The sequence below is a fragment of the Gigantopelta aegis genome, chromosome 5, assembly GCF_016097555.1.
Source record: "Gigantopelta aegis isolate Gae_Host chromosome 5, Gae_host_genome, whole genome shotgun sequence".
NCBI classification, from domain to species: domain Eukaryota; kingdom Metazoa; phylum Mollusca; class Gastropoda; order Neomphalida; family Peltospiridae; genus Gigantopelta; species Gigantopelta aegis.
Genome location: NC_054703.1, coordinates 37,215,454 through 37,238,243, shown reverse-complemented (window position 1 = coordinate 37,238,243; position 22,790 = coordinate 37,215,454). Strand labels below are relative to the sequence as shown.

At 39.6% G+C, this 22,790-nt stretch overlaps 1 protein-coding gene across 1 annotated transcript in view; it reads left to right on the top strand.

Moving 5' to 3' along the window:
• Positions 1-22,790, top strand: part of LOC121373139 (receptor-type tyrosine-protein phosphatase delta-like) — a 44,922-nt gene that overhangs the window by 16,426 nt on the left and 5,706 nt on the right. Inside the window, exons 8-18 of the mRNA XM_041499591.1 lie at positions 645-872; positions 3,659-3,817; positions 5,573-5,727; positions 7,290-7,458; positions 9,283-9,431; positions 11,816-11,987; positions 14,202-14,536; positions 16,403-16,544; positions 17,444-17,545; positions 19,116-19,322; positions 22,007-22,093. Of these exons, the coding sequence (XP_041355525.1) occupies positions 645-872; positions 3,659-3,817; positions 5,573-5,727; positions 7,290-7,458; positions 9,283-9,431; positions 11,816-11,987; positions 14,202-14,536; positions 16,403-16,544; positions 17,444-17,545; positions 19,116-19,322; positions 22,007-22,093 (1,905 nt within the window). The remainder of the gene's footprint in view (positions 1-644; positions 873-3,658; positions 3,818-5,572; positions 5,728-7,289; positions 7,459-9,282; positions 9,432-11,815; positions 11,988-14,201; positions 14,537-16,402; positions 16,545-17,443; positions 17,546-19,115; positions 19,323-22,006; positions 22,094-22,790) is intronic.

The following is a 22,790-nucleotide window of genomic DNA, read 5'->3' as shown; positions in this document are numbered from 1 at the left end:
TATTGCCATGCCCGACGGCTAGCAGAGCTTCTAGATTATGGTTGCCCCACTCCCATGGCTAGTGATATTCAATGTTGGGCTAGTAAATAACTACTATTGCCATGCCCGACGGCTAGTGAAAAAAAGAAGGCAAAATGTTGCAATTAAATCTATTTTGTAAATATGAATATCCTGACCCCACCACAACCCCCAATGTTAATGTTTTTAATATCTATCTCCTCTTTTAGGGGACATATCTGATTATAACTATTGTTTAGTAAAATTATATTAATTTAATGTAAAGTAGGGCTAGTTAATTTTTAATTGTGGCTAGTAAATTAAAAAAAAATCACTCATCCCATGGCTAGTGGATTTAAAAAAAATAAAAAATTCTAGATGCACCGACACTACCCACTCACCAAGTTAGTACCAGTGTTGATTGCGTTATAACTGTCTGGGGACTTGGCTCAGTGGACATTTGGTCTTAAACTAAACGGCGAAAGAAATGGCTAAATCTGCCAGATTTAAAAAAAGAAGAAGAAGAAAGATTTGATTGGGGAGGGGTGGGGGAATGATACGAGCCAGAAGTATTGCAAAACGTCAAAAACGCTATGTAGATAGGTAACATTTTCAAAAAAAAATTCATTCATAAAATTTCACTGTAGGCAAGAAGAAGAAGAAGAAGAAACCCGACTCGGTAATGAACATCGTTCCGCTGCCAAACAAACCGGCCAATGGAAGTACCATGCCTGTGGATATTACTATGAGGAGTCCGGGGAAACTGGTTGCTAAGGCGTTGTCAGGCACGAGAGTTCAGCTGTCGTGGCGGGAACCAGACACGAAACCGTGCTGTCCAATCATAGCCTACCGGATCCTCGTGAGAAGTGTCGTAGGTGAAGTTCAAATACAAGAAAACATCCCCACCCCAACACCCCCATCATCCATTAAAGGTTTTTGTAGGAGATATCGCTAGCACTATAATTTGCGATATCTCCTGCGATATCTCCGCTTCTTACAATTTTGATTGGTCAAATTTTAATCACAAGACAATATTTTGTTACGTCACTATGTTTGTTTTAACGCTAAACTATCATTAGTGACGTCACGCCACTGCCGTTCCGCTAGTTAACGAGTCTACCGCTGCCAAATATAGTGACATTCAACCCACATTACTAACATTGTTTACAAATGCTGCAGATGAAAAGAATGATAATGTATGATAAAAAGAATACCCCTCTCATGTCTTGTGATATCATAATTTATCAGCACTCGTTGATAAAAGTATAAAATCCTCGGCAAGCCTCGGATTTCATACTTTTATCAAATCGTGCTGATAAATAGAGGTTATTACCAGAGTGTTTTTCGGTATCGTCAATATCATATATTAGGAATAAAATTTGTATTATGGGAGCCTCTGGCGAGCATAATACATTATTTTTATTCCTAATATATGATATTGACGATACCGAAATACACAAGGGTAATAATCTCTTTATCATATAATCTCATATAAGCTTAATACAACGTGTTTTTGTAAAATGTACACGCAACTTTAATTCCAGTCCGCCATTACTAGATATTCAAATGGCGTAAGAATATGTGGCGCGGTGTATTTTTGAATGGAAATGACGTCAAACTCGAATGACGTCATTTTAGATGTCCTTACATCAAAATAAAGTTATGCCTAAGTTTTTTGTTTTCTGAACGCTGGACAGCTTTCAGTGTCAAATTGCCATTGAAATGTTTTTATTTGATGACTATGAATGCATACGTCAATCATGGAGTGTCACCAATGTACGTTTGCTTAAATGTCAATAAACCTAGTGCCGAGACCTCGACTAATTTACATCTAATTTGCAAAGTTATCAAATTCTTAAAGTATGTGATCTGAAAAATATCACATACTTTGATTGCACTGAAAATGTAAGATATTATATGATAAATTATGATATCACAAGAAACTCTGGAAGTTTCTTCTATATATAAATAAATAAATAAATAATAATAATAATAATAAGAAGAAAAAAATTAGGGGGCGAGTTCAAGATCGTTCGGTAGAGCGCTAAAGTCGCAAGATCGAATCACCTCAGTGGACCCATTCTCTTGCTTGTCCCGGTCCAAACCAGTGCACCACGACTGGTATATCAAAGGCCGTGGTATGTGCTATCCTGTCTGTGGGATGGTGCATATACAATATCCCTGGCTACTAAAAGAAAAATAGGGGTTGTGTTCTAGAGCAGTCGGTAGTGCGCTCGAATGAGGTGCTAACGTCGCAGGAACGAACCCCCTCAGTGTACCCATTCTATTATTAGGTTTTTCCCATTCTGACTAATGCATCATTGCATCACGACTGGTAAATCAATGATGAGCTATGTGCTGTGCTGTCTGTGGGATGGTGCATATAAAAACAATCCCGCGCTATTAAAGGGACATTCCTGAATTTGCTGCACTTTTTAAGATGTTATCGACTAACAGAGACTTTTTAATGATTGTAATTACATATCAAATATAGTTTTCTGCATAAAATATTGCATATCAAAAGTGTTTCTGATCGTTCTAATATTTGTACTAGGTTAAATTTCATTTTCTTTCCAGTTCTTTTTTTATTCGTACGTATGAAATTATTTGAAGACAAAATCCAGTTTGGGCTTCTTACAACTATTAAGACGACCAGAAACACACTGAATATACAGACACTAATATTCTAAACAAGAAAATATATTTAATATGTAAGTTTAATCGTAGAAATATTTTATTAACCGGAAACATCTTACAATACAGCAAACTCAGGAATGTCCCTTTAATGGAAACATGCGTCTAATTTCCTTCATTAAAACTGGGCACCTTTTTTCCTTTAGCATTAATCCTACGGGACATTCAAAATTCCATAGCACCAAAACCAACCCTCCGCCTGTTACCGACCCCGGTCGGGCTGCTGGTGCTCTCTTGTACCTGCCAGCGCAGGCGGTTCTTTGTTCCACACACCCCAACCTTTTCCTGTCCTGGACAGAGGAGTCGGCCGAGGCCGGCACCTGTGCCTATGGCAGGCATGTACTAAAACAACTTGCTCTGAATGTGCACGTTAAACCCTATGACCTGACCTGACCTGACCTACTGGAAACATGTAGTGGGATACCGGCCTCTGTGATGCAGTAGTTAAGCTATCGGACTGGTAGGTACAAGATTCGCAGCCTGGTATCGGCTCCCACCCAGAGAGAGTTTTAACGATTTAGTGGATAGGTGTAAGACCACTACACCCTCTTCTCTCTCACTAACCACTAACAACTAACCCACTATCCTGGATAGACAGCCCAGACGGGGGATATTTATCTTAGTCGGTTGAGTGCATGCATGAGGTGCTTGAGTCGCAGGATCGAACCACCTAGGAGGATTCAATCACCGAAACTGTTCAAAGGCTGTGGTATGTGCTTTCCTGTCTGTGTTAAGTGCATATAAAAAATCCCTTGCTGCACGAGAAACATATGTAGCGGGATTTCTCTGATAATTATGAGTCATTATTACAAAATGTTTTAACATCCAATAGCCCATGATTTATTAACCAATGTGCTCTAGTGGTGTCGTGAACCCCCCCCCCCCCCACCCCCCCACCCCACACACAAACATAAAGCCTGAAATCGCGCCTGATTTTTAAATTTTATTATTATTATATATTTTTTAGCCAATGAGTGGGAGCGAGACCAGGTGACGGGCACGAACACGGAGGCTGTGATTAAAGACCTTGACCCCAGCACGCTGTACGCCTTCAACATCACGGCCTTCAACACGCGCGGGTCCAGCGAGCAGTCGGAGGAGGTGTTTGCAACCACCCAAGAAGCAGGTAATTCATATTATGAAATAAAATATACCCAATTAGTGCCACGCGGCCAGGACTGGTAGACTCAAGACTCTATCAGAATCTGCAACTTTAATGTCATGACGACGCCATTACAAATTATATGTGTGTGACGTCATTAAAGCTTGATTCTGGACTTTAAAAGTTTTACAAACACGGGCCCAGGGCCCCATTCCAAAAAGCAATCTTAGCTCTAAGATCATCTTAAGTGCATTAGGTTGTTATGCACTAAAGTGGATCTAAGCACTAAAATTGTTTCTTGGAACGGGGCCCTGGTGTGCCTAGCGGGACGGGACATAGACCAGCAGTAAAGCGCTCGCTTGATGCGTGGTTGGTCTGGGATCGATTCCCGTCGGTGGACCCATTGGACTATTTCTCGTTTTAGCCAGTGCACCACGACTGGCATATCAAAGGCCGTGGCATGTGCTATCCTGTCTGTGGGATGGTGCATATGAAAGATCCCTTACTACTAATGGAAAATGTAGCGAGTTTCCTCTCTAAGACTATATGTCAAAATTACAAAATGTTTGACATCCAATTGCCGATTAGTAATAAATAAATGTGCTCTAGTGGTGTGGTTAAATAGAACAAAGTTTAACTTTAAAACTGATGGTCTCCCAGCGGACTGTATTTGCAAAATTCATAGTCAAAAATCGTCATTGAGATACATAACGTTATAATGTCTAGAAAAGGAAAGGAAAGAAATGTTTTGTTTAACGACGCACTCAACACTTTTTATTTACGGTTATATGGCGTCAGACATATGGTTAAGGACCACACATATTTTGAGAGGAAACCCGCTGTCGCCACTACATGGGCTATTCTTTCCGATTAGCAGCAAGGGATCTTTTATTTGCGCTTCCCACAGGCAGGATAGCACAGACCATGGCCTTTGTTGAACCAGTTATGGATCACTGGTCGGTGCAAGTGGTTTACACCTACCCATTGAGCCTTGCGGAGCACTCACTCAGGGTTTGGAGTCGGTATCTGGATTAAAAATCCCATGCCTTGACTGGGATCCGAACCCAGTACCTACCAGCCTGTAGACCGATGGCCTATCCACTACGCCACCGAGGCCGGTATAATGTCTAGAAGACGAGAAATGCACTGGTTATAAAGATATCTGTATTCTAAGCAAGAAAATGTAAGTATATTGTAACGTTCATAATGTAAAAACTATTTTATTTACCGAAAACCTTTTACATTTAAAGGGCCACCAACGTTTTGGAATTAAAAAAACTTTTTTTCAAATTCACTTTAGTTTTTTCCAAAGCAACCATTTCTTAATAACATTTCGAATAATAATGTTACAAAGCAAGATAGTCCCTTTAAAGGAACATACCATGGTTTTTAAACACTAAGGAATATATTTTTACTATTATAGCAGTTTTCGACAACTGAAATCATACTTTACTTAGATTTTATGGTTTAGATTATCAATTTCTGTACATTCAAAGATTTTTGGGTCATCTTGGTGTTTTTAATATCACAAACTCCATTTCTCATATTTTTAAAAACGCACGTACGTCTGAGAAGTGATAGTTATGGAGTCGAGTTTTAGTCTATTATTTCACCAATTAAAAAGCACAGACTTATGTTTCACTCAGTTGTAACTTTATCCAAATGTGTTACAGGTTTGTAGATCAACTAAACTTAGTGTTAATTTGCACGGGTTGAAACTAGGGTCTGTCCCTTTAACTGAATATATCATGACTGACAGGTGTCGTGTATGATTGGCAGGTGAGCCAGTAATAGAGACGCTTCTCAGGAGATCGTTCATAGAGAATCAGGGCGGATCACTGAAGTGCGTTGCCCATGGCGACCCGCTCCCGGAAGTATTTTGGTATCGAGAGAATGCGACAAGACCATTCTATTCGGACAAGCTAACAAACCAGGTATGGGTTCAAACTGTATATAGTCCGTTTGCGTCAAAAGGTAATCGATTAATTGACATATAAAATTCATATAAAAACATATTATTCAGTTTTAAGCCAATACCAACTCAAAAAAAAAAAAAAAAATCAGTTTAAATGAAAAAAAAAGGTTTCTGTGCAATTAATCATCACATTGCATAGGTTAAGTCTTATTTCACAATACAGGTGTGAACACAACTGTTGGAACAGCCAACGGAAAAGATTCAAGGTTCTACCTTTAATCTTTGTATAGAGCCTTATCGATTACTTCGATAATAAAAATAGGGACGAAACAGTGGTAAAGAGCTCGCTCGATGCGCGGTCGGTCTGGGATCGATCCTCGTCGGTGGGCCCATTGGGCTATTTCTTTGTCCAGCCAGTGCACCACGACTGGTATTTCAAAGGCCGTGGTATGTACTACCCTGTAAGTGGCATGGTGCATATAAAAGATCCCTTGCTGATAATCGAAAAGAGTAGCCCACGAAGCGGCGTCAGCGGGTTTCCTCGCTTAATATATGTGTGGTCCTTAACCATATGTCTGACGCCATATAACCGTAAAGAAAAGTGCTGAGTGCGTCGTTAAATAAAATTTCTATTTTTTTCAATAATAATACTGCTAAGGCTGTCCTAGCATTTTGTCTTCACCATTGTATTATAAATGAGATTAATCTATATACGTTGATAGTAATTTGTCAAGAAACATTTTCAGTGAAACAAAATTGTGTTTGTATGAGTTTAAAACTCAGTAATATGTTTTAATGTAAGTTTTAACATTATTAATTATATATAATCCTATTAGTCCAGTAGCCAGACCTGGAACTTTTAAGTTTGACTACCAAATCGAAGGACGAAAAGCCACTATGATTTTCAGTTAGCCTGATGGCCGAACTGTATGAAAATATATGATGGCCATTTCTGATGTCCATCTAAATATGATAATGGGGGTCATTTTTCAAAATGGAGTAAAACCCGTAGTCTAGCACCAGATCACAACATATTAAGATTTGATGACTTCATCCATCGTGTTTCTCAAACTTTTCCCCTCGCTACACTTTGAAAGTATTTCAAAATGACTAAGCTCCAACTTGTTAACATTCGAATCTATTGCCATACGTTTTAGTGCGGGACGTACGCAACCCAGTGGTAAAGCTATTGCCTGACGAACGGTCGGGGATCGATCCCCGTTGGTGGGCCGTGATATGTGCTATCCTGTTTGTGGGATGATATATACAAAAGATCCCTTGCTACTAATGGACAAAAAGTGTAGCGGGTTTCCTCTCTAAGACTATATGTTAGAGTTGCCAAATCTTTGACACCCAACGGCCGATGATTAGTGAATCAATGTGTTCTAGTGGTGTCGTTAAACAAAACAAACTTCAACTTTTAACTGTTTATCAGTCTTGTTCCTCAGACTTAAATATTTCACTACTCACCATCCCCTTGCCACTATTTGAAAGCATTTAAAAATTACTTAACTCTCACTTTTTAATTTAATATAATTTTTTAAAACTCTTGCCATACATTTTAACTGTATTGTGTTCCAGCGTCTGCACAATGCGTTCCACGTCACCACGGAGACGAGAAAAGACGAGGAAAAGGTCCAAGTATCGCTGGTGTTCTCAGAACTCTCGCGCAGTGATTCTGGATCGTACGTCTGCCTGGCGAGGAACGTGGCGGCAAACATCACCAGGTCCACCGTTCTTGAGGTAAACGGTAAGCTAGTTCACCGTCTTTTAATACAAACATTAATTTGTAACAATACACTGAGAGAGAAAACAATAAGGGATCACATCATGCCCAAGTTCAGCCAGCGAATGTGGGGTGGGGTGTGTGTGTGTGGGGTGGGGGGTGGGGTGTGTGTGTGGGGTGGGGGGGGGGGGGGGAAACCGAAACCCTCACCCAGCATGCGCCTGCACATGGAATTGTAGACAAAATTTAACTTAATGTAATGTCTATATTCCATACCAATACAGGGTTCGTAGAGGTCTTTAAATTCCTTGACAGACTTTGAATTTGAAATTATTTTTTTTAGGTCTTTGAAAGACTTTGAATTGTAATAAAAGTCTTAAAAAGTCTTTAAATTCTCACAAATCATAGCCAAAGCAATGATGATGACTTTTTACAGCTGCATGCATTTTATATTTTCCAGTTACAGGGTTTAATCTGTCAAGATGCATGTAAAAAAGCTCAATGTTTTACCATGGACAGCAACGTAAAAAAAAATGATTTGGTATTTTGTATCGCATTCTATTATCTTTGACCGCTGTGTAAAAGTCTTTGAAGTCTTTGAAAATGGCAGGTAAAAGTCTTTGAAAATCTATGAAATTGGCAGGTAAAAGTCTTTGAAATTGGCAGGTAAAAGTCTTTGAAAATGGCAGGTAAAAGTCTTTGAAGTCTTTGAAAATGGCAGGTAAAAGTCTTTGAAAATCTATGAAATTGGCAGGTAAAAGTCTTTGAAATTGGCAGGTAAAAGTCTTTGAAAATGGCAGGTAAAAGTCTTTGAAGTCTTTGAAATTGGCAGGTAAAAGTCTTTGAAGTCTTTGAAAATGGCAGGTAAAAGTCTTTGAAAATCTATGAAATTGGCAGGTAAAAGTCTTTGAAAGTCTTTGAATTTGTTTGGTCTTTAAGGCTATAACCCGATGAACCTGACACTATGGATTGGCAGTTTTGGTCGCAATCACTGTTTGTTGTGGGTGGGACTTAGCCTATAAAAGATGGTGCATATAAAAGATCCCTTGCTACTAATAGAACAAAAATGTATGTCATCCAATAGCCGATGATTAATAAATCAATGTGCTCAAACTTTAACTTTTGTCAATTTGTCAGCAATGTGATGGTAATTCTTGGATTGTAAAAAAAAAAAATAAAAAAAAAATTGAGAGATAATATAAGTTAAAACGTAATTATGTTTTTGTATTTCAGCATATATTCATTATAGAGTAACATACATGTACCAATGCGTCGGTTCCCTTTCAAAGCAAACGATATGTTTGTTCCGGATCTCCACTGCAGTATGTACCTCCCACCACCCAACTTCACATATCTTTACTATGGACATGTAAAATACCTTCACAGGACTCGAACTAGCGACGTGCGAAAAGCAGTACATTTTTGAGACCTGCAGTTTTAATACAATTTCACCTGTTAAAGCTACTAAAAATCGCAAGTCATTTTTCAAGAGAGATGTTTGTATGATCATCTCATCTTCTATTTATCTCATAATTCTGTTGTATCTTAATTTTATAATGCTCTACAATTCATCTCATAGGTCCTAATTTTCTACGCACTGTCACATACCCTCCACTCACCCCGTATTGTCTTATTTGTAGCAGGTCTGGTGCTTATAAAACTGTTAGTCTAGACTCGAGACTATAACAGAGTCTGAGACACTAACGTCATAACAACGCTATACAAATTGTATACTTGTGACGTCATTAGAGATTGAGTCTGGACTCTTAAACGTTTAATAAACACGGGTCCAGGTCAGATCTTACTTCTAATTTCGAGCCCTGCTTTACCGTGCTTTCCGTATTTCAGTTCCTCCCACTATCATCGACGTACACAACACGTGGGTGAAGTTCGGAGAGTCGACCAACATGACGTGTGCGGTGAAGGGGATTCCCCTGCCCAGGGTCAGCTGGATCAGACTTCGGGACCTGGCCGAGATCAAGGAGGGACCCAAGGCTGTGAGTTCCGCTTTCTGTGTCAGAGAGAACTATTTTATTTAACGACACACTCAACACATTTTACTCACGGTTTAATATGGCGTCAGACATATCGCATATGGTTAAGGACCACACAGATAATGAGACAGGAAACCCGCTGTCGCCACTTCATGGAATCTTTTCGATATTTTATATACACCATTCCAGAGACAGGGTAGTACATACCACGGCATTTGATATACCAGTCGTGGTGCATTGACTGGAACGAAAAATAGCCCAATGGGCCCACCGACGGGGATCGATCCCAGACCGACCGCGCATCGAGCGAGCGCTTTACCACTGGGCTACGTCCCGCTACCCATTTTCTGTCACAGAGATTTAAAAATATAGTCATCATTAGGCCTGTATACAAATACTGTATGCCACTTCATATTATCATTATTAATCAACAGCTAGTTATGCCACGAACAAAAGACTATTGAATAAAGTTACTTCATACACATACGCTACCCCATTTCAGGGCCGTACCCTCGGGGGGGGGGGGGGGCAGGGCGGGGGTTAAGTTGCACTCCGGGAATCTGACCTTTTTTTTTTTACTCCAGAACATAGCATACACATCTCAGGATTTAATTTGTATAGTGTTTTATTTGTTTATAAAAAGTAGTGCCCCCCCCCCCCCTAGGATTTTGATCAGGGTACGGCCCTGGCTTTGTAACCCGATTACACTGACAGCAAGAGAGCTAGACGGATATTTGGACAGTTACAAACGCCCTCTAACCGTCAGAGACGAAACTATATACATTCTGCGCAGTCTCTGCCTACAAGTAACAACGTATTTAACAGAGACGAAACTATATACATTCTGCGCAGTCTCTGCCTACAAGTAACAACGTATTTAACAGAGACGAAACTATATACATTCTGCGCAGTCTCTGCCTACAAGTAACAACGTATTTAACAGGAACATTATTGAAAGGGAATTCTGTCGAGTTTCTTCCTCTAGGGATTAATATGTGACTTTTTTTTTCTTAATCAAGGAACTCGAAAATGATCTCATTCTTCTGCGTTCAAGCTATAGTTGATCATGCTTTAGATTTGGAGCGGTTGCATTGATAAAAAAACGCTGTCTCTGTCAAGTCTTCTTTGGGACCCCAAAGCTTGACAGCCAGTGTTGCTCCGTTAGGCCAGTGCTTTATTCTGGCTTCATCGTAGAGGGCGCAAAATTGCATATGTTCTCTGGGAACTGTGGTCCTGTTTGACATGGACATTCATCAGTGTCTGCCAGTTTCAGGCGGTACATATGGGATCTGAGATGGCAGTGACCGGTTCTTGGGCTACAAATGGTTGTCTCTTTGTATCTCCAGATGATGGATTGGATCCTTGGTTGTAGCGTGGGTGCATCGGAACTTTCTCTTAATTATGGCTTTTGTCTCTCTGAAGGAGATTGGATGATTTGGCTGTTCCATTGTCCTTCCCTCCTTTGCCAGCCTGCCAGCATGTTCATTCCCTGCAATACCACAAAAATGATCGATGTAAATGTATTTGACGTCAAGCACAGGATTGTTGTTGTATTAGAGCGGGAATCTTTGACTACCGCTTGGTAGGCAGACATTGCGCATCATTTATATAGATTGATCTCTGACGGTTAGATAGCGTTGATAACTACTATCCAAACGTGCATCTAGTTCTCTCTGGACATAAAGAAAAGGAAAGGAAATGTTTTATTTAACGACGCACTCAACACATTTTATTTACGGTTATAAGGCGTCGGACATATGGTTATGGACCACACAGATATTGAGATAGGAAACCCGCTGTCGCTACTTCATGGGCTGCTCTTTTCGATTAGCAGCAAGGTATGTTTTATATGCACCATCCCACAGACAGGACATCACATACTACATTATTTGATATGCCAGTCATGGTGCACTGGCTGGAACGAGAAATAGCCCAATGGGTCCACCGACGGGGATCGATCCTAGTCCGACCGCGCATCAAGCGAGCGTTTTACCACTGGGCTACGTCCCGCCCCTTCTTTGGACATAAATACCTATACTAAAAAGCATACATAACTACAGGATAAAATGTGCTGGGCTGGGCAGGACGAAATCCAGTAGTAAAGCACTCGCCTGATGCGCGGTCGGTCTGGAATCGAACCTCATCAGTGGGCCCATTGGGCTATTTCTCGTTCCAACCAGTGCGCACAATGCTGGTTTATCAAATGCCGTGGCATGTGCTATCCTGTCTGTGAGAAATATCCCTTACTACTAATAGAACTATGTAGCGGGTTTCCTCTCTGTCTATATGTTAAAATTACAAAAAATTTGACATCCAATAGCAGATGATTAATACATCAATGTGCTCTAGTGATGTCCTTAAACAAAACAAACTCTAACTGTTTTCAGAATGGACGAATGGGACGCCTCCACGTCAAGATGTGGGTGGACGAGCTGAAGAACATAGTGTACAAGACTCTCTTCATCGCGCGGGTTAAACTCGCTGACGCCGGCAACTACTCCTGTACGGCCATCAGCAACTACGGGTCGTCCGTCCGTATCGCAGAGGTTCGGATACAAGGTACGTGTCTGGTTTATTCTTCGTCATTTTACTGCTGTACACTGTAACGGCGCGGATTCGGGGGGGGGGGGGGGGGGGGGGTGTGTGTGTCTTAGAGGGTATCAAGTGGTTTGTTTGTTCGTTTTGTTTAATGACGCCACTGGAGCACATTGATGAATTAATCATCGGCTACTGGATGTCAAACATGTGGTAATTCTGACTCGGTAGTCATCAGACATATTTCCTAATGCAGCGAGGGATCTTTTATATGCAATTTCCCACAGACAGAAAAGCACATACCACGGACTTTGACCAGTTCTGGTGCATTGGTTGGAACGAGAAAAAAACCAATCACTTGAATGGATCCACTGAGGTGGTTCAATCTTGCGACGGAAGCATCTGAGGCGATCACTCAACAGACTTTGTTAAATCCCGCCTCAAGGCTTAAATAGATGCTAAGATACACCCACCAGCCGCTACCACTAGAGCACATTGATGTATTAATCATCAACTACTGGATGTCAGACATTTGGCAGTTCAAATGTAGAGGAAACCCGCTACATATTTTCATTAGTAGCAAAGGATCTTTTATATGCACCATCCCCACAGATAGGATAGCAGATACCACGACTTTTAATATACTAGTCGTGATGCACTGGCTGGAGCAAGAAATAGCCCAATGGGCCCAATGACGGGAATCGATCCCAGACCGACCACGCATCAAGCGAACGCTTTACCACTGGGCTACGTCCCTCCGCCATCGTAAAAGAGTCTAAAAGAGTATAATACAATAATGTGGGATTGAGTTTGAGTAACTCAGTTATCTTCCTTACACAACGAACGAGAGCATTGGTTGCAGTCACTATTCATGTCAGTTTTTATGAGATTCCTTTTTGTACAACACCACCACCCGCTAGATTGAAGTAATTAATATAAAAGAAAAAAACCCAAGCCCCCCCCCCCCCCCCCTGAGAATAGATCCTATTTTACAAGAGAAATAATTACCAATCTATAAATTTAAGCGTGACAGCGTTCCCTAGAGATATAATGCGCGGTCATTGTAGGATCGATTCCAGTCGGTGGGCCCATTGGACAATTTCTCGTTCTAGCCAGTGCACCACGATTGGTATATCAAAGACCGTGGTATGTGTTATCCTGCTTCAAATGGGACAATGCAGGGAGTTTCCTCACTAATAATATGTACGAATTACCATTTACATCCAAAGGCCGACGATTAACTAACCAATGTTCTCTAGTGGTGTCATGAGGAAATCAAAAGGTTTTCACCAGAAAATACACAACAAAAATAGACATTCACTGAAACAATCACGATTAGCTAAAATACCCTTTTGACTCTATCTTATGCATAGATATGGTTTTGATTACGGTTGTGTTCAAATAACAACAAAACGTCTTCTCCAGAAATACACTACAAACAAATATAAATATGCAAATATCTCACTCGTTTACTGTTTCTTTTTGTCTCATTGTTAATATTGTAAAATACTTTTTGGATATTCGGTGGGTTGTTTGGGTTAGTGAACTAGTCTGGGAGTCGCATTCCTCATTGTGGCAGTGCAAAGGGATAACATCTCCAGTAAAGGATCTCCTCGGGAGTGGCTGTCCTCCTAATAAACGAGTCACTAGATACAGATTCATAGAATCAACCACTGTTTCACCAAATGTCCATTCGACTCTGCATTGTGCAGAGATACGGCCCTGATCATATGCTACGGTTTTGTCGTTCTGGTCCCCGTTCCACGAAGCGATTTTAGTACTAAGATCACCGTAAGTGCATATGATAGTTGTTCATATTATAGGCGCAGACCCAAGTTTCAGTCCGTGAAAATGGACACTGAGTTTAGTTAATCTACAAACCTGCAACACATTTGGATAAGGTTATAACCGAGAGAACCTAAAGTCTGTGATATATAAGCAGGAAAATACCGGTGAATCCTAACTAGAGCATGCATCAATAACCATTACTTCTCAGACGAGCGTGTGTTTTTAGAATTATTGAACATGCATTTTGGGGTATTTCACAATCCTGGATGATCAAAACCACTTCAGGTGTACGGAAATTAAAAGTCAAAATAACAAAATGCAAGACTAAGTACTTTTAATTTAAATTATCAAACAGCTTTAATAGCGAAACATACGTCGTAGTGTTTAAACACTAGGGTCTGTCACTTTAAATAGTTTGAAGGTTTTGTTTCTTCTGTTTTTGTTTTTCAGTCCCTCCACCACCCCCTGTTGAAAACATGCGCGCCATCGCTCTCTCCCCTTCAAAGGTTACTATCTACTGGAAGCGACCTAGTGGCTACACCCATCCCATCAGTGCATACCGCCTGACGTACAAACGGGCGGACAGTAGACAGGGCACCAGTCTAAACATAACAAGCCAGAGTTTTGAGATAGACGACCTTGAACCCGAAACCAGGTACAAGGTGAGGGTCGTGGCGTACAATACACACGGGAGTGGAGCGGAGAGCAAGACGGTGGAAGTGAAGACTCTGACAGACAGAAATTTAGAGCCAGCCAATGTGTCCGCAATCGCTTTAAACAGTTCAGTAAGTTAATATGTGTGGGCAGTCCTTTAAACAGTTCAGTAAGTTAATATGTGTTGGCGGTCCTTTAAACAGTTCAGTAAGTTAATATGTGTTGACTGTCCTTTAAACAGTTCATTAAATTAATATGTGTTGGCTGTCGTTCAGTAAGTTAATGTGTGTTGGCGATCCTTTAAACAGTTCGGTAAGTTAACGTGTGTTGGCGGCCCTTTAAACAATTCGGTAAGTTAACGTGTTGGCTGTCCTTTAAACAGTTCAGTAAGTTAACATGTGTTGGCGGTCCTTTAAACAGTTCAGTAAGTTAATATGTGTTGGCAGTCCTTTAAACAGTTCAGTAAGTTAATGTGTGTTGGCGATCCTTTAAACAGTTCATTAAGTTAATGTGTGTTGGCTGTCCTTTAAACAGTTCAGTAAGTTAATATGTGTTGGCGGTCCTTTAAACAGTTCAGTAAGTTAATATATGTTGGCTGTCCTTTAAACAGTTCGGTAAGTTAATGTTTGTTGGCGATCCTTTAAACAGTTCGGTAAGTTAACGTGTGTTAGCGGTCCTTTAAACAGTTCGGTAAGTTAACGTGTGTTGGCGGTCCTTTAAACAGTTCGGTAAGTTAACATGTGTTGGCGGTCCTTTAAACAGTTCGGTAAGTTAACATGTGTTGGCGGTCCTTTAAACAGTTCGGTAAGTTAACATGTGTTGGCGGTCCTTTAAACAGTTCAGTAAGTTAATACGTGTTAGCGGTACTTTAAACAGTTCAGTAAGTTAACATGTGTTAGCGATCCTTTAAACAGTGTTTCATGAGCGCAATGTTTTTTTTTTTTACGTAACGATAAAAACAGAAACATAATTAGAACCACGAAACCGTATCTCCGCACCTGCGGAGTAGAAAGGATATTTCGGCAACTTTGCGATCTCGCAATGCAGTGCTAAAAGACTTGCAAAGAGGATGCTGTGTTGTCTAGCAGAGCCTAAGAGAGCTTTGTGAATTAGGCCTCTGACTCATAAGACATCACTGCTATTGATAAAAAATAAATAATTTTCTGTGTTCTGCTTTTATAGGAACCGCGCCTTTCCAGTATTCGTGGACATGGAAAAACGAATCTAATCATCAACGTGTTTTGCAATCTTATTAAAATTAGCTCTACTGGTCTACCAGTAGATCTAACAGCATTGCGTGGACACCCATGTCCACGTGACATTTCGCCTATAAATAACAATTTAAATATTGACCAATTACCTTTCGCCTTGTATAGCGTTATTCGGGAGCATACACATTCTAAAAATATCGGGCGAGACTATGCTATAGGCAAACTTGTTGGTCTATTTCAACATTGAAAACATAGGGGGAAAAGTGCAGTAATAAACTCTGGATTGTATACTAGTATAAACAGATTTTATGGCTATACTATCACGGTTTTTTTTTTTCGTCTTGAAATGGAATTTATATAACATTTTATAATTTCCGGCATACTTCGTAATTCACCCGAATCATTTCGTATACCATCGGCATAGTCCCGAATGTTTTCAAATTATTTTCAAACTATTTTCAAATCACTGGCATGATTTTGCAAGTAAGGTTTTGATTGGTCGAATGAAAGGTCAACTGGACATGCGCTCCAACGGGCTGCTGTTAGATCCACATGTAATAGTGGAGCTAATTTTAATTATATTGGAGCTCCAACGGGCTGCTGTTAGATCCACATGTAATAGTGGAGCTAATTTTAATTATATTGGAGCTCCAACGGGCTGCTGTTAGATCCACATGTAATAGTGGAGCTAATTTTAATTATATTGGAGCTCCAACGGGCTGCTGTTAGATCCACATGTAATAGTGGAGCTAATTTTAATTCTATTGCGTGTTTTGTTTCTTGTAGATCATCCAGCTAGACTGGGAGGCCCCGCGGTCTATAGCTCGAATGTACATCAAGGGATACCACATTTACTACAAGCGGGAGCGAGACACGATCCCAGTCAAACTGTTCATCGCGGGAAACACCAACAGACAGTTTCTTATTGGTCAGTTAGCATTTTGCAGGTGTGTGGGTGTGTGTGGGGGGGGGGGGGGGGGGGGGGGGGGGGGGGCCCAGTGGTAAAACGTTCGCTTGATGCGTTGTCGGTCTGGGCTTTTTTAGGCTCCAGCCAGTGCACCACGACTGGTATATCAAAGGCCGTGATATGTGCTATCCTGTCTGTGGGATAGTGTATATAAAAGATCCCTTGCTGCTAATGGAAAAGAGTAGCCCATGAAGTGCCGACAGCGGGTTTCCTCTCTCAATATATGTGTGGTCCTTAACCACATGTCCAACGCCATATATCCGTAAATAAAATGTATTGAGTGTGTCATAAAATAAAAAAAACCAAAACATTTCCTGGTTATTTTGCAGGTCCGTAAGAACGATATCTGGAGTTGAAGGTGGGGGTGGGAAGGATGGGAGGGTGCACAACTCTAGTAAGGAGGCTAAAGTCTCTAGCGGGGGAGCACAAGCCACATTTTTATCTTTAGTTATACAGAGTGGGACAAAACGTTACATTTTCGTACTCAAGTGTGGACAATGGCTCCCCGGCCCCCAGCCCCCAGCCCACAGCCCCCCCCCCCCGATTCCTATGGGACTGTTTTGTTATCGAGGGGATGGGGTATTTTCTAAGACATGCGACAGTAGTGATATGGTTATGTCATTAACTTTTATATGTCATTCCTGACTCTGATCTATTATTAAATACCATTTTCTAATAATTGTGAAGCTTTTGACATTATTAGTTCTATAGAAATGGAAAATAATGAAAACATCATGTGGATATTATTGTTTTATAGGTCTGGGTAACAAGGCAAATAATTCTGAGTTCCTTACCCGTAGCTATACAATAAATACAATGTTTTAACAATTGTGATGGTGTTGACATTATTTGTTTTATAGGTCTAGGTAAAGAAGACACATATTTTCTAAGAATTGCGACGGTGATGACATGGGGATCGGAGTGGCCGTCTCTGTGGATCAAAATAAAGAAACAGAAGAAAGGTATGAAGTCCGTTTGTTTGAAAAAGGAACCAATGGATTCACATGTAACTCTGCAATGAATAATGCTAAAACTTATATTAAAACATATTACTGAATTTTAAACCCAGACCAACTCAAAAAACCTTTTTTCTAAAGTTCTTTTCTCTGTAAATAAAAACGTTTCTTAACAAATTACCATCAAATTGTATAGAGTAATCTAAACTTTTTAATGCAGGGGTAAAAAAAGAAAGAAATGTTTTATTTAACGACGCACTCAACACATTTTATTTACGGTTATATGGTGTCAGACATATGGTTAAGGACCACACAGATTTTAAGAGGAAACCCGCTGTCGCCACTACATGGGCTAGTCTTTCCGATTAGCAGCAAGGGATCTTTTGTTTGCGCTTCCCACAGGCAGGATAGCACAAACCATGGCCTTTGTTGAACCAGTTATGGATCACTGGTCGGTGCAAGTGGTTTACACCTACCCATTGAGCCTTACGGAGCACTCACTCAGGGTTTGGAATCGGTATCTGGATTAAAAATCCCATGCCTCGACTGTGATCCGAACCCAGTACCTACCAGCCTGTAGACCGATGGCCTACCACTATGCCGCCGAGGCCGGTTGCAGGGGTGAAGACAAATGCTACAACGGTTGCTCAAAACAAAATCAGTTGGTGCTATGTTTGAAGGTTTGGGACAATACTAAGCGGGTTGCTTAGGCAATAATAAAATAAATTATAGATTGTCATATTGATTTTATCTAAAATGTGGTCGTTGGAAGTGGTGAATCTTTTTAATTTTTAAAATTTAATTTAATTTTTTAATTTAATTTTGTAAATTTTATTTTATATACAGAGGGTCCAAAAGATAAATATTGTTTCAAAGCGAAAGGAACCAATTTAGAAACCATCTTATAAACACGCTGCATGTTTCACAAAGTGCATTGTGACGTTTAGAAGTTGAACTTCGTGATACTTTCATACACCACCATACCGTTTGTTGGTTTTCTATAATAGAATTGCAAGCCCTGTTTAATTTCTTTTCGACGTCAGTATACCTTCAGGACATCGAAAACATCATATATATGCAATGGATAAAAATAATGTTGACTAATTAAAAAAAATATTCTTTGCAATGTAACTTGAAAACATTTCATGCAAAACTCTCATTTTAAAGGCATACTGTCACGGATTTAAGGACCTTATTTCTCTAAAAATTGATAATAAATAAAAATTGCATTAATTGTTGGAAACCAAATCTAGCTATTGCATGAACCATGATAGAGTGAAATCCATGTTAACCATCTCGGCAATTTTAGTTTTTGAATTATTGACCATTGCCATAATTCAATTTTTTTTTTACAAAATGTCATTAATAAATAGGAGTATGGTGGCTATGAAGATGGTTGAATAAAGTACATTTAGGGACAAATCAAATTATTTTTATTCAGGTAATACTTTATTAGACCATTAAATAGGTCAGTGGTCTGTGACAATATGTCTTTAATGGTCTCCATTTCGTACCTCGTTGATGTAATTAAAAAACATTTATTTATTTAATTATAAAATGCATTTATATTGTATAGAGTTAACCCCGCCCAATCCACCACGCAACTTAACAGCAGTGTCTACAGCGTCAACTATCAAGTTATCATGGGAACCGCCAGACTTTTCGGGAAACCTTGACAGGCAACACACTGGTTACCGGTTTGCGTACGGAATAGAATCGAGAAATCGCATGAAGCACTGGAATATCTCAGAGAAGGTCACCAGTCTAATGCTCAAGGATTTAGGTAGTGTGTTTATTTAATAGTTAGAGGACGAGTAACAATACTTTATCGGCGTATAAAGGTAGTGTCGCACGAGACAAACGCGAGGCGTTAGAAATTCAGCTGTGCTATAAATCATGTTAGAGCACAGCTGAATTTCTAGTCCAATGGGAGCTTCATATTTGGTCACGTGAAGTACATTTATATCCCTATAAAGTACTTCAGACATTCACTTTATAAGCGGTATTGCTGCACGAGATTTTGGCTCTGCACTAAGACAGTTAGAGGACGAGTAACAATACTTTATCGGCGTATAAAGGTAGTGTCGCACGAGAAAACGCCTTTGTCTCGTGCGACACTACCTTTATACGCCAATAAAGTATTGTTACTCGTCCTCAAACTATTACTAATATGTAAAAAAAAACCGGCCTCGGTGGCGCAGTGGTTAAGCCATCGGACTACAGACTGGTAGGTACAGGGTTCTCAGCTCGGTACCGGCTCCAACCCAGAGCGAGCTCTTAAAGGCTTATTGGGTAGGTGTAAGGCCACTACACCCTCTTCTGTCTTACTAACCACTAACCAACTAACAACTAACCCACTGTCCTGGACAGACAGCACAGATAGCTGAGGTGTGTGCCAGGACAGCGTGCTTGAACCTTAATTGGATATAATCACAAAAATAAGTTGAAATGAAATGAATGAAAACAGAAGTTTGTTTTGTTTAACGACACCACTAGAGCACATTGATTTATTAATCATCGGCTACTGGATGTCAAACGTGATAAATCTGACATTGTCTTAGTAGTTTGTTTTGTTTAACGACACCACTAGAGCACATTGATTTATTAATCATCGGCTACTGGATGTCAAACGTGATAAATCTGACATCTGTCTTAGTAGTTTGTTTTGTTTAACGACACCACTAGAGCACATTGATTTATTAATCATCGGCTACTGGATGTCAAACGTGATAAATCTGACATTGTCTTAGTAGTTTGTTTTGTTTAACGACACCACTAGAGCACATTGATTTATTAATCATCGGCTACTGGATGTCAAACGTGATAAATCTGACATTTGTCTTAGTAGTTTGTTTTGTTTAACGACACCACTAGAGCAGATTGTTTTATTAATCATCGGCTACTGGATGTCAAACGTAATAAATCTGTCATTGTCTTAGTAGTTTGTTTTGTTTAACGACACCACTAGAGCACATTGATTTATTAATCATCGGCTACTGGATGACGTGTCACACGTGATTGTTTTAAATCATCGGCTACTGGATGTTGATAAATCTGTCATTGTCTTAGTAGTTTGTTTTGTTTAACGACACCACTAGAGCACATTGATTTATTAATCATCGGCTACTGGATGTCAAACGTGATAAATCTGACATTTGTCTTAGTAGTTTGTTTTGTTTAACGACACCACTAGAGCACATTGATTTATTAATCATCGGCTACTGGATGTCAAACGTGATACATATGACATTGTCTTAGTAGTTTGTTTTATTTAACGACACCACTAGAGCAGATTTATTTATTAATCATCAGCTACTCGATGTCAAACATTTGGTAATTTGATCCAGGTGCCTAGTGAATATCCATGAAATATAAATATGTAGACAATTATAGATATGCTAAGTTTAACGTTTTCCAAAAACTCTTTGTAATAAGCTTGAGATTATATGATAAAGAGGTTATTGTCATAGGCGTACGGGCTCCCATTTCTTTTTGCTTTCTTGTTTTTTCTTGTTTTTTTTTTTTGGTGGGGGTAGTGGAGCTAGCTTTTGGCCAAATTAAACGAAAATGCTCGAATCTGGATAACAACATTTACCTATATTAGCATTACTAACAAACAACTATATAGCGTTGCAAATGAATCACTACAGATTTTTAAATGGATTAAAGTTAATTTTAGATTAGAACATTTTACTCGAATATCTGTATTATATTTGTCCGAATTTGAGGTTTTATTCAAGCACTAGGGGAGGCAGTTGCCCCCCCCCCCCCCCCTCTCGCTCCATTGTCTCGTTGGCTTATGGTTATTATGGTCAATATCGGATAATTAATAGGAACAAAAATGATGTAATATGATCGCCAGAAGCTCGCATAATACATTTTTTATTCCTAATATATAACATTGACCGTTAACGTTTGTTTAGTTTAGCGACACCACAAGAGCACATTGATTTATTAATCGTCGGCTATTGGATGTCAAATATTTGGTAATTCTGACATATAGTCTTAGAGAGGAAACCCGCTACATATTTTCCATTAGTAGCAAGGGATCTTTTATATACAACATCCCACAGACAGGATAGCACATACCACGGCCTTTGGTATGCCAGTCGTGGTGCACTGGCTGGGACGAGAAATAGGCCAAATGGGCCCACCGACAGGGATCGATCCCAGACCGACCGCGCGTCAAGCGAAAATTCACGGTACAGAAACACAGTCTGATAATAACCTCTATATGTGTCTAACTGGGGCGGATTATGTTTTAGGTAAGGGGGGATGGGAGGGGGGTCCGAAACAATATGTAAATATTTATAATTTGAAATTATAAGTTTTATGTGGACATCAATTTAGACCTACGTGGTGTTTTTTGTGTGTTTTTTTAGCCGGGGGGGGGGGGGGGGGAGGGGGTCCGTCAACTGGGAAACCCTCCATAATCCGCCCCTGGTCTAATGTTTTATTGTGCTTCAGTTCCAGGCACTCTGTACAAGGTCTATTTACAAGCGACAAATTCCGACGGAGAGAGCGATACAGTGTACAGATTGATTACAACACTCGGTATATATTTCAGTTACTTTCTATTTAAACAGTTAAAGTCTCTTTTGTTTAACGATACCACTAGAACGCACTGATTCGTTTATCATCAGCAATTGGATATCAAACACTTGGTTATTTTTGTACCGCATGGTATACGCTGACATTGAAAAAAAAAAGAATCTAACATGTAGTTAAATCTCTTTAGCCATGGCTTCTAGATTATGTCGGGCTAGTAAATATTTACTATTGCCATGCCCGACGACTACTTAGCTGAGGTCAACTGGCATATTTTCAGTTATACAACAGCTCAAATACTCGGGTGTATATATAAATGAGTAAATAAATAACTTTAAAATAAATAAGCAGTTTGTTAGTTGTTTCGTTTTAATTTTATTCTCTTTTAGAAATTTGAATCTTAATATGAAACATCTTTAAAAACTATGAAGAAAACGTTCTTTTTGCTTTTGTTTTTGTGTTTGTTTTTTAAAACCTTTTTTGTCTATGTATATTAAAGAGACATTCCTGAGTTTGCTGCAATTTGTAAGATGTTATCGACCAACAGAGACTTTTTAACGATTGTAATTATATATCAAATATATTTTTCTGCATAAAATATTAATGGATGTATATTAAACGTATTCCTGAGCGTTCTAATATTTGTACTAGATTAAATTTCATTTTATTTCCTAAAATAATTATTTGAAGACAAAATCTAGTT